At 26.5% G+C, this 13,436-nt stretch overlaps 1 protein-coding gene across 3 annotated transcripts in view; it reads left to right on the forward strand.

Annotated features, from left to right (window-relative positions):
• Window positions 1-12,554, forward strand: part of LOC107073012 (trissin receptor) — a 30,155-nt gene extending 17,601 nt beyond the window's left edge. For all 3 annotated transcript variants that reach the window (XM_089171249.1, XM_015333397.2, XM_089171248.1), the window contains 2 exons: window positions 7,426-8,077; window positions 9,545-12,554. In XM_089171249.1, the coding sequence (XP_089027375.1) occupies window positions 7,426-8,077; window positions 9,545-9,965 (1,073 nt within the window). In that variant the 3' untranslated portion in view covers window positions 9,966-12,554. The remainder of the gene's footprint in view (window positions 1-7,425; window positions 8,078-9,544) is intronic.
• The last annotated feature ends 882 nt before the right edge of the window (window positions 12,555-13,436 follow it).

Raw genomic sequence — 13,436 nt, forward strand, 5'->3', positions numbered from 1 at the left:
TTTTTTAATTAAACGAACACTATTGTTTTACGTATTATTATTCTTTCAAAAAAAAAAAAAAATTATTAACTCAGTGCACACTTTTGATGTTTTCCTTTTTTTGTTTTTTTTTTATATTACTCGTAGAAAAATATTTTTTTAGCAGTTTTATATAAAATTTCTATAATAACAATACTACTACTACTATTACTACTACTACTACAAATAATAATAATGATAATAATAATAGGTTGAGATATACAAATTTATGATTTTTTTTATGAATATATTTTATGATTATATTTTTAATAGCACGCTTTTCATTAAAAACGTTCTTAACATTTTATTTGAAGAAAGAAAATTTTGTTATTCTTTTTAGATTAAACAAAAGAACGTTGTTGACATCAAACGGAGGTGGATATATACATATCATATATATATTTGATATTTTTTGTTCTTTTCTTTTGAAATCGTATTTAAAAGGTAATACTCTAAAGAACGTTAAAAAAAAAAAAAGCTTTTAAAAGAATAAACGTGTAACGCCTACACGATGAGAAGTTACGAATTAGAACTATCAAGAATAGAACTATTTGCATAAGCCTCTTGATATTTGATCTAACGTAATCATTTATACAGTGATCCTACTCCTATCCCCTGATTCTGTTCGATACTACTATGAAACGAGTATAGTTCATGACGTATGTATACTTAATCGAACTCGTTCCCCTAAATAGAATTACACAATGTGATTAATATATATATTATACATATAATTATATATATGTAGTTGGTTACATTAGAATACCTAAAATATTTGTCAATGCAACAGGAAAATTTAAAGATAATAATTGAACTTTCAATTTTCAAAATTGTAAACATTTAATAATAGAAGTAATAATTATTACTTGTTTTATTATTAATAATTATTTTCTTTTGAATGCAATAATTTGTTCCTTGTTACATATTCGAAATGTTTAAAATTATGATATAAAGAAACATAATGACGAATTCGAGTAATCGTAAAAAAGCTACATATGTTTCTGGAAACTGGCTGAAGTTCGAAAAAAAATAAATTTTCTTGTAAAAATTTAGGAATTATATTTTTCGTTATTGTTCATTAAATGAAATAAAACTTACAGCTACAACAAGCGTTAACAGACGTATTATTATAATATATTATCCGAAACGGGAACATGCAAATTTTCTATTATTAGACTTAACGGATTAGGAACAACAGTAGAAATAAATGTGGGTTTCAAGCAAACATTTGGTTGTACAAGAGTAAGGTAGACGTCAGAAATCGTTTCGTTGAGTATCGCAATGTAAATTATTCCTTGTAAATTAATTCTAGAGAATAACGATGATATTAGAAGCTTTATCTGATGAATAAAAATTATAAAAGAAGAATTGAAAAGTCGAGCTCGTTACATTTTCTCGTGTTTTAATGTCATTTGTAAAATTACATTTCAATTTTACTTTATGTTCATACAGAAAAGAATTTAGAAAATGATTGATATAATTTTATAATCCTGTTTTCATTTTCTTTGCAATTTTTTTTACAAATCAATAAAATAATGTTGCTTGTGTGTATTTCTGTTTGAGTATGTGCACGCACGTGCTTCACAATTGTATTTGTTTTTATTCTCTACCTTTTCCCTTTCTTTTTTTTTTCGTTGATATCAACGTAAAGAGAGAAGGAAAAGTCTCAAGAGAGAGATTTTCCACAAATGTCTTTCCCCCGTTTCAATGTTTCGTAGAATATATTTACTTTTTTATTTCCCACTAGTATATAACTAATTTATCACTTTTTTTTACAAATCTTTCAACGTCCATTTAATAATGTCAACAATAATAACTACAATGCGCAACCAAATGTAATATAAATTCATTAAAAAAAAAAAAAAAATAAAAAAAACCCAAACTACAATAAAAATGATTGAAAAAAAATACCTGATACGTAGGATAGATAAATAAAAAAAAATGTCAAAAAAAGTATAAAAAGAAATATAAACATATAAAAAAATATGTCATATAAAATGTATAATATTTTATATGATATATACAAAAAAAGGACGAGTGTCAACGAGTGCAGAATATGAATTTAAACAAAATAAAAAAAGAATTAGAAAAGGAAATTAAAACGATCTTAAAGTATAAATCAGAACGCATTAAAACGGACATTAATCGAAGGTACATACGATTCGTAATGAACGAAAATTTCTTATCAGAGAGAAAGAAAGAGAGGGAAAGAAAGAGAGAGGGAGAGAGAAAGAGAGATTGTAATCAGTGATATCGATCTACCCAAAGGAACTTTCACGAGTCAGCTTTTAATACTCTTGTTAGATGGCCGCCAACGTGCTTCTCGTGTCCATTAGAATCAACTTTTCTTACTCTTTCTTTTTTTTTCTCTCCCTCTTTTTCCTATTTTTCTATTTATTTCTTTTTTTTTATTTCTAGAAAAATTATCTAATTTTTAAGACGCGATCCTCCGAGGAATCTATATTTATTTGTTATACACTTACATCTAAAATTTAATTTTGAAGTGTACTCTTTAATTGTTTTTAGTATTTATCGTTGGTTCAATATCCAGTTTGAAAGACATTTTTTTGTCCTTTTTTCGTTCTTTATTCCTGTTGGATAAATTTGTATAAATATATATTCTTTGTATTTGTAATAATATTTTTGAAATATTTTTAATATTCGGTACTGTCGTGATATTTATTTTATTCTATGAAGAATTCTATTCGTGATATTTATTTTATTCTATCATCGTTTTAATTAAAAGCATGAACAAGTATCTCGAGTTTGCACTTTTTTATTTAAAAAAACAACATCCATTTTTTTATTATTATTATTATTATTATTATTATTATTATTATTATTATTATTATTATTATTATTATTATTATTATTATTATTATTATTCTCGTAAGAGAACGTCTAATATTTCCAACTCATATATTAATTATGATATATAAATTGTAATAATTCCCAAAAAAATATGTATATAAATAATAATAATACAAATACTAGAATAATATTTTTAAATAATTTTAGAATAAAAGGAAAATTTATTAAAGTTAACTCAGACACATAGAAGAATAAACAATTGAAAAATATCTTATTTGATTTAATTTTCGGGATGTATGACGTTCCAATGTCACCTTTAAAATATTATTTCCCATTTATACTGGGATATTTTATGAATGTACGTGTGTATGTATGTATATGAATGCAAATTAATCAATATTATTTCATTGATATTTTTTCCCCATTGTTTTTGATCATTTATGAAATTTTAAAAGAATTACTAAGTCTGTGTTAATTAATTTCCCTTGCGAGTTTGATAGTAAGAACAGCAACAATGCGTGATTCGACTTACAATTAGAATCCTATACTTCGTACTTCTGACATAGAAGAGGCCATTCGTGATCACTTTGAATCGAGTAAATGACCATTTCAAAACGATGTTATATGTGTGATATTATGTGTGTATAAATGCGCTCGTGCGTGTTAGGTATATATGTGGTGTGTGCTTTATTCTCTCTACAATTGTTCCTGTCTACCTTCATCTCTATTATCCTTTCTGCAAATCTTTATTCCTTCCTATCTAACTCAATTAATTGGACTACGCAAAAAAATATTGATTTATTAAATTTAATAACCAAAAAAATATCATTTAAAGCTGATCGATTATCTTTCTTTTTCTCAAACGACTAAAAATCATCTCTCTTTTTTTCGTAACCTACAATTTTACTTTTATCTTCTTTTTCCTTCCCCTAACGAAGGGAAAGATTTAATCAAAATTAATAAAAAATTGTGAAAAATGCGGTGGTAAAAAATTTCTAATAGCTTTAAGAAGTTAAACGTTTAACTTTCTTCGGTCTAATTACAAAATTTTTTTTACAACAATTTTCAAAAACTTCTCGTTAGTTAATTGAAAGTACGTTTTTCTATTATTCAATAGTTTTATCGATTATTCATCGTTTTAATCAATTCCTCATCGGATATTATCTGTTTATTTTATCGTTTAACTTGGCAAATTTTTTTTTCAAAGAATCAAATATAATGTATATCTTTCTAAATCATTTATATGATTAAATAATTAATTGTAAATCCAAATTTGAAAATATTTTCTTTTATTAAAATATTTGTCAATATTTTCACATTTATTTTTAAAGATTTTATTAAATGTTATTTAAAGTGATTCTTTTTTTCTTTTTTATTAAAATGTTTGTTTTTTATCGAAACCCAGAAAATATTATCTTTCATAACATAAATGGTATAGTATCACAGATATTTGTACGTACAGTGATATCCAATTCAGAAAAATTTAAGTTGAATTTACTATGGGATCCGAGGTTTCGTTTAACATACGACTTCCATATAACACGATACGAATTAAACGTGTTATTGGAGGACTACTTATATTTATTGCAAAATGTGTGTCACTTCTTTTCTCCAGTGTATCGATAGGTAGAACCAAAGTAAAGAGTAAAGAAATAAATTGCCGAGGGCCAACTAGCTGCTTCTACTGGAAAACCATTTTACTCCTTTGATACACACCGCAATTTTATTTTACTACGAGAAAAAGAAAGTACAAATAAAAATATAAAGAAATTATTGAATTTTTTTCTTTCTAACAATTTTCTTAATTGTAAATTGTAAATTGTAAATTTAACAGTCAAAAACATAAACAATTGCGTTTAAGTAAAGTACAAAATTTATAAATAATATTTAAGTATTTTAATATTTCATATCAATTTAAATATTTTTTAATTATTTTATATATCTAAAAAACATAATTTTGTTTATTAAAAATATCTTAGTATATATTTACTGTTATTATTAAAATTTTGATATATTATTATCATTATTTTATTTAAATCCAAAACATTAAATCTATTAAAATTAAAAGATTCACTATACTACATTTTTAAAAAACAAAATTTATTTTTATTAAATATTTTTGTATACACATTTATTATTAGTATTATAATTTTATTTAAATCAGAAAGATAAAATTCAAAAAAACTAAACGATTCTTACACCCCTAGAGTATGATAAAAATATTTCATTTACCATAGAATTATCAAAATATATGAAATTAGGTAATAAATAAGAGTAGACACGTAACATTTGAATTGGAAATACTTAAATGAGATTTCTTCAAATTTCCTTCGATCCCCGTGGAAGAAGAAGAGGAGGAGAAAGAGGCAATGGTGGTGGTGTATTTATAAGAAAACGATCTAAAAGAATGTTCTTTTTATGTTCATTCGAAGAACACTGTCGAATAGGTAGAATTAATGGCTCGTGGATTTACGATTTAAAGGGATCTACCGCAAAAGTGGGGAACATTTAGACGAGGCCATATTTTCTCTTTCTTTCGAAAACCTCATACAATAAGGCGAAAAATAATAAAAAAAAAAATAAAAAAAAAAAATAAGAAAATAAAAAAGAAGAGAAAAAGGAAAAGAAAGAGAGAGATTAGAGAAAACCCCATGAATAAACGGCAATGGTTGAGATGTTGAATATTAAAATTGTTGAGTCTTTTTCACCATCATCTTCTTCTTCTTCTTCTTCTTCTTCTTCTTCTTCTTCTTCTTCTTCTTCTTCTTCTTCTTCTTCTTCTTCTTTTTCATGTTCTACGATCTACTTATTCTACTTCTTTTTCTTATTCTTTTTCTTTTACAACCATTATTTACATTTCATTTATCAATATAATTCAAAAAGTCTCTTTTTCAGTTCGAACTTTTAATAACGTGCAAAAAAAAGTTACAAGGACTTGAACTTCTTCATTTTCCCCCTCCCTCTACCCCCTCCACCCACCTCTCCCTCTTTTCTTTTGCTTTTTCTTTTTCCTTTAACAACAACTTTGAATTTTTTTCTCTCACTTTTTTTTCCTTACTTTTCTTTTTCTTTTTCTTTTTTTCTTTGTTTCTTGTTTTCTTCCCCTTCATTTTTGGAAAAATGATGTCCCATTGTCATTCGAGAATCGTACGAGCAACTTACAGGCGCGATACAAGAAAGCAGCATTGCTGAGCAATAAAACTCGAAGCTGGGATCGAACGTGATCGGCATTGAATTGAAAGTGGCAATGGAAGGTGAACCTTATGTCGTTGCACCTATCTTTCCTTTTCTTTTTTAATAACACGATCTTTCTCTCTCTCCCTCTCCCTCTCTCTTTCTCTCCCTCTCTCTTTCTCTCTCTCTCTCTCTCTCTCTCTCTCTCTCTTGGAAATAACATTTTTATATATAAAATATTATATATGATAATTTTTATTATTAATATAACAATAACCTATTTTGTTTCTTTACAGCACGGGTTATAGATACATATGTTTATTATTTCATATATTAATATTGAATTAATATTAAATTAATGTTTATGCTATGTCTTAAAATTTATTCTAAATTTATTTTAAATTATTATACCGGTAATTATATGGCAATGAACTAAGTGAAAAAAACATTGTGAAAAAAGAATTTTATAATTTATTTATTATTATAAAATAAATTTGTATAATTTTTTTTACTTATTCTATTATCATAATTATCCGACATAATTATTGTATGCATGCATGTACGTGAAATTATATTTTTGTAAGTTTTTACATTATTTCCAAATTCAACAAGATACTTAGGAAGAATATTTTCCTTAAAGAGTGTAAGCTGCACAAGCAAAACGATTAATCATTATTACGAGGTATTAGATCTAAGGGGCGGAGATCTTGAAAAATGATACTCATATAATTTCACCTGTGTCTGAGCCAGAAGACGAAAAGTATTTTTCGAATGAAAATGTAAAATTATTTTTTCCCTTTAAAATGTTTTTTTGTTTTTTTCAAATAAAAATTCCCACTTTCATTATAAAATATTATTTTAACTGTAAAAAATAAAAAATTGTTTATCGTCATAAAAAATATTTTAAATTTAATATGATAAGCTTAAGTTAATTAATTAATATCTACAATATGTTACTATAATAGAATTATAGTAGGAATTAGTATTGGTGAACGACAGATCGCAAATACATTTAGATAAATGGATCTTAAGCTCATCGGTATGCACGAATTTCCCTGAATAATTGTAAACCTCAAACGTGAGAACCAATATATTAAGATAATTCCAATATTTGATTTATCGAGATTAAATAAGAGAACAAACATTGTGCCAAATTCTAATTATTTAAATTGAAACCATAATCCCTTGGGATTGACACGTTTTATTTTTATTTTTATTTTATTTTACTTTATCCCATACAAATCTTAATAATATTTTAATTTCTAATAAAAAATTACATATTCGTGATATTTACAGTAATTTGAATGGCTAAGAAAAAAACGTATATAACGTATATAAACGTTAAGTATACCGGATAAGAAAAATATGATTAATAAGATAATCTGTCCAATCCAATTAACTAAGAGTAACTATCTGTTTCAGGTAACCTAATGGTAATTCTGGTGGTGACGTTTTCCCGTCGCTTACCCAACATCACGAATTTTTTCTTGGCAAATTTAGCAGTGGCAGACTTCTGCGTCGGTATATTTTGCGTCTACCAAACTCTGATAAATTATTTGATGAATAGTTGGCGATTAGGTAACTTTCTTTGCAAAGTTTATATGTTTGTCCATGCACTTTCATATACGGCAAGTATTTTGATACTGATGGTTGTATGCATCGAGAGATATTTGGCAACGGTACACCCAATAAAATGTAAATCGATGTTAACGAGAAGTCGTTTAAGAGCAGTCATTGGTATCATTTGGATAATAGCAGCATTTTATGCATCACCGAGATTTATTTATTTCGAAACAATAAGCAACGAATTGAGCGACGGTGACGTTGATATCATCTGTGGACCCAATATGAAAAAATACAAGAAACACGTCATCGATGCAGTTAACTTTATCTTCCTTTATCTTCTACCACTCGCACTGATGTCCTATCTTTACACTAAAATTGCTGTACGTCTATGGAGAAGCGGTGTTGCTCTCGGTGGACCTGGCCTAGTAGCAAAAACTAAGAACGGTAGAGTTCAGCATATCCATACTTCCTGCAGGAAGGTTCTTAGAACAAGACGTGGTGTCATAAGGTATTCTTCTTATATTTTGAAACATTTTCTTCCTTGAAATATACATACTTTATTTATTCTTACGTACACGTATATAAAATACAACATTGGGCACCAAAAATTCACTATTGATTGTCTCAATCAATTTTAAACTTATTTTGAAAATTGTTCTTTCTTGTAATAAGATAAATATAAGGATTTCCAAGTTTGTCATTTGTCACAGTTTGAACGGAATTAAATTATTTTCATATACAAGATTTCGATAAAAAAAATTAATAGATTTTTCAAATTATTTAAAAGTTTTATTCTTCAGCTAGAAATCTTCAGTCCATTCTTACATGTAGTACTTACATGTGGGCATGTGTCAAGCTCATATATAACTAAACTTCCACATTTCATTTCTCTTTTTATTTTACTTGTCTATCTTATTTTCTTTCTTATTCTCTGTCTTCTTCTTTTTCTTCTTTTTCTTCTTCTTTGTCTTTGTCAAACAAAATTTGTTTAATATTTGACGTTTCTCCAACTCACACAAGGTTCATTTTTTCAAAATGATTAGATTGAGGGCAAATCGTCAATCAATGTGATCGAGTAACCTCCATTTATCTGAACGAATGGAGCATCGATAACGCAATTTACCACGCTATTATTTTCCCCTCTTAACGATGATTTATTTTCGAATTTCATTTCGTTAGAAATCTACGTGGCTTGAAAGAAAACACATGGTCTTTCTTCCAAACTCACACAATCAGATTTATTTAAAAGTAATATTAAATAAAAATGTTCATTTTGATGGATACAAATAAATATACGTATATCAAAATATTCATTAATACATGTAAAAATATATTCACATACTTTAGACACATAGATAAATGTTACAAATGCATTTATACGTCATATAGAAAATATTGAGTTGCTTCGAAGGTTCTTATCAATTTATAAATAACTAAATATTCCGTGTATATACATATAAAATAAATATAATATTTTAATCAATAATTTCTTCTTACATAAATGAACACATAAAGGGTACATTTTAAAAAATAATAAATACATAGATATAAATGGATTTAACATAAACTTTATTTTCACCAGTAGTAGTAGTAGTAGTAGTAGTAGTAGTAGTAGTAGTAGTAGTAGTAGTAGTAAAAAGTAAAGTTAATTTTAGAATTGCTTTTTACTTTTTACAATATAAACTTCCATGTTTTTTTTTAAACGCGACTACAGAAATCTCTGAATAAAAAAAAAAATTACTATTCTTAAATCAGCACAAATTTTCCAAGCAATCCAATATAATATGCATGTGAAGGCGAAACTACAATATAATGTGAAACTATATTCATGTGTTGCATAAATAAAATATATCTACCTTCGGTTCTGATCATTTCCAATATGTGTATCCACATATTATTGTTATATAGTCATAGTTATATTTGTATTTAATTATAAGTTAAAAACTAATTTGAAAATCTTATGTATATTTAACAGGATGCTGATTGCCGTAGTAGTACTTTTCGCACTTTGCAATTTACCGCAACAAGTTCGCATAATTTGGCTACACTGGGGTCCAAATTACGACCGAACTTCGAATTTTACAACTCTCCTGACCGTATCGACTTTCTTGATATCTTATACGAATTGCTGTTTGAATCCATTTCTCTATGCCTTCCTATCGCGTAACTTCCGTCAAGGAATGAGAGAAATTCCTTGTTGCAAAGGTAAAGGAGATCGTGCAGCAGGTGGGTTAGCTTTAACTGGTTGTGCTAGTGGCGAAACAACAAGACAAGAAAATGGGACAAGCGGGAATCTCATTCCGCATACTATACTTGTACGATTGAGTTCGGTACAAGAGAGTCCTTGTACAACACATACTATACCGAGAAGGAATACTTACGAGAAGAGTACCTAGTGGCATTCATTTCAAACACGAATATTAATTTCATTTATCTAATTGAGTGTAATTAAATCCAATTTGAATTTTAATAACGTAAGAGATATTTATCAGTTTTTAAAAAAGAAGAAAATAAAAGAAACACCTCTGAAAATGATCTAAACAAAAAGATCTATCCATAATATAACATAGATCTCATGAAAAAAAAACAAATGAATTTCCGTTACAGAAAAAGATGGGTATTTTAGTAATAGCACTAAATAAAGTCAGATTGATTTATAAATCGTGTACTATCAAGTATCTGAATTCGTGTAATCGGAAGTTAACCTTAGAAAGGGAAGATAATGTCATCGGTATGTGATAACGATAATGCAATGAAACTGTTACGATCACGTAAAGCCATCATTTGTTGTTCAACGAATCATTAAACTTTTTTATTTAAATACGGATCAGAAGTGATCCGGAATTTCTTTAAGTACTTGTCAACGTCCTACCTTAAAGAGAATACCTTCCTACCTACCGACAGAAATAAATTTCCTATATGCTAGAACATTTGCACGAATATTTGCATAGAATGTATATGTAATTCATACGATTTACGTGTCAACTGCCCATATACCATCTACCACCACGACTACCTTACAATAAGAACGAATTAGGAATAGGCTTTTGAGCTTTTATTACATTTCAAATATCTATTAAATATGTATAATTAAAAAAATTAATACTTTCATTGAAAAAATAATACAACTCTTTTCAAATAAATCCAAATCAGGAATGGAAGTTTAAGTTTTTATTACATTAAATGTGTTTGGTAACAAAAAATATTTTTATTTAAAGAAACAGCTCCTTTCAAATAAGTCTAAATTAGAAATAGGAGTTTGAAATTTTATTATATTAAAAATTTCCATTAAATATATAAAGTAAGCTTTTAACTTAAAAAGCAGCTCCTTTCGAATAAGCAAGAATTAGGAGCAGAAATTGAAGCTTTTATTACATTAAAAAATCTATCAAATATGTTGTTATACATATAGTAATAAAATAACATTTACTGAAAAAAGAAAAGATTATGTGAAAGACAGAGAGAGAGAGAGAGAGAGAGAGAGAGAGAGAGAGAATGAGATAAAAATTGATCATATAATATAATCCCATCAAACAAAATGATACTTCACGTGGGCTTCCTCTCATAGAGAAAGATCGAAATATAAAGTGTATAAATGGAAACAAAAAAAGAAAATAACTATGAGACATACCAGTTGTACAATATGTAAGTGTGGCATATATTTAATAATATATTCTCGTTCCTCTTACCGTTCGAAAGGAAATCATTTCTCCTACTCACTCGAATCATGTGAGTGTTATCGAAAGTATTATATTTCTTGTTCACTCTCTTTCTATCTGTCTCTATCTTGTCAAGTGTTATCTATTTCGATGAGGTCTCGAGTTCACAAGCTTTTAACCAGTTAAAACTAGTATTAAAGTAAAGAAGATTTTCAGTTGAACCGATTTATCAATGCCGGACGTATCAATTTTTATTGCATTCATTCAAATGATACTTATTGACTTACTTATTTGCTTACTTATTAAAAAATAAATTATTAGAAATTAAGAAACATAATTAATTACAAATATTAGAATGTATTGTAAAAAAAAAACGTAATAAGTCATAAAAATGAAATTCTATTTAAATCTATGTTATCGTAATCCAAAAAATGAATCTTAAGGAAGAAAGAAACAAATAAAATTCAATGCAATAAAGCAAGTTATTTTCCATACATGGATAAGATAATTTTGTACGTTTGTTCTGCTGGGGGTATCCGAGTCGAAGAATTCTTATTAACAAATCAATATCGTGACGTACGTATCGTTTGCTTATTTTTTTAAATGAAATCACTGAACCGCTAAGAAAATAGTAGTCTTCTCTATCTTGAAACAGTGAACAACTTATTTCGTAAATGCAACTACTTTATTATGCCACTACTATCTTAAATTAAGTTTAAAATATCAGGTTTTCTCAATTTGTTTGTTAAGAATAATTTACATAAATAGATGTGTACGTACAAATTCATCGTATATTCATTAAATTTAAAAATACTATTTAAACTTCGAATAAAAAATTAGAAAAAATATTCTATTTTTTCTTTTAAATTTATTTACAAAATTCTAACGTAAAAAATGTTTATTTTAATATCAGATAATAGCAAATAGAATATTGCAACACATACACACATTGCAATTTTTATTTATTATTGAAAATCTAAAATACACTTTCATTTACTTTTTCGAATAACATAAAATTGTAAACTAGATCTGATAAATAGAAGCAAAAACGATAACAATCTATTTATAAGCAAATGAAATGGCTTCTATAAAGCCATATACAATTCTACCTAAATACGTTTGCTGATAACAATAATGGTTCCCAAAAACATAAAAAAAAATAACAGAAACGTTATATTATGATATTATCGTCGTATCATTATTACGAAATCAAATATTTTTTGGTAAAACGTGAAACAATATTTTTATCTCATTAGTTAATACGCGTTTAAATGGATCAAAAAATTTCTAAATATCTAAGATTTTAAAAATACAAAAACAAAAAGAGAGAGAGAGAAGGAGAGAAAAAGAGAAAAAGAGAGATAAGGCGTAATCAAGAAAAAAAAAGAAATCAAAAGTACTCATGCTACGTATGTCAATAATTATCGTAATAGTTATTATTCTTCACTCAGACCCCCAGCAACGATTGCATCACTCGACATCGTGTGACCCTCTGATAAATAGAAAATATGTTTCACAATTTTCTATACGAAAGAACAAATGAAGTTTGTGCATATTATTTTCTGCCTCTTCTTTTTCTTCTTTTTTTTAAGTAATTATTACATTACTTTTTATTTATTTTTTTCGTTTGAATAGGCACAATTTAATTTATATGAATATAATAATTTTATTCTTTAAATATTTGAGAGATAAAAATAATGTATTAATTAATTATCTTGCTTCATTCAAAGATAATTGTAATTTACAATCAAAATTAAGTGATAAATACAAAATATATATATATATATAATTTTTATTATATTTATATAATTTTATTTATTGAATTTATAAATTTATTAGTTATATGTTACATATATATTAGGGTGGGTCAAAAAAATCAATTATTTTTTTTTTACAAGTGCCACGGAAAAATGGGTTGCTAGACACCTTAAAAAATTCTCACCAAATATGAGCTCTTAATTTTAATAGGAAGATCCTCCGCATCGCAGTTTTTTATTTTTTCTCAGTCCAATAGAATAAAATTCATACCTCATCATTAATTGATTGTACAGAAAAATGTTCAACACGAATTTTGTAGGAAATTTAATGCTCTGCAAAAAAGATATCTTATATTTTTTCCGTAAACCTCACCATTTGAATGATATTGAAGATTGAAGTTTGATTATTTTAAGACAAATTTCATTTTTGTTTGTGAATTTTATAACTCGA

The sequence above is a fragment of the Polistes dominula genome, unplaced genomic scaffold, assembly GCF_049000335.1.
Source record: "Polistes dominula isolate Pdom_NZ unplaced genomic scaffold, Pdom_raw_medaka contig_31, whole genome shotgun sequence".
Taxonomy (NCBI): domain Eukaryota; kingdom Metazoa; phylum Arthropoda; class Insecta; order Hymenoptera; family Vespidae; genus Polistes; species Polistes dominula.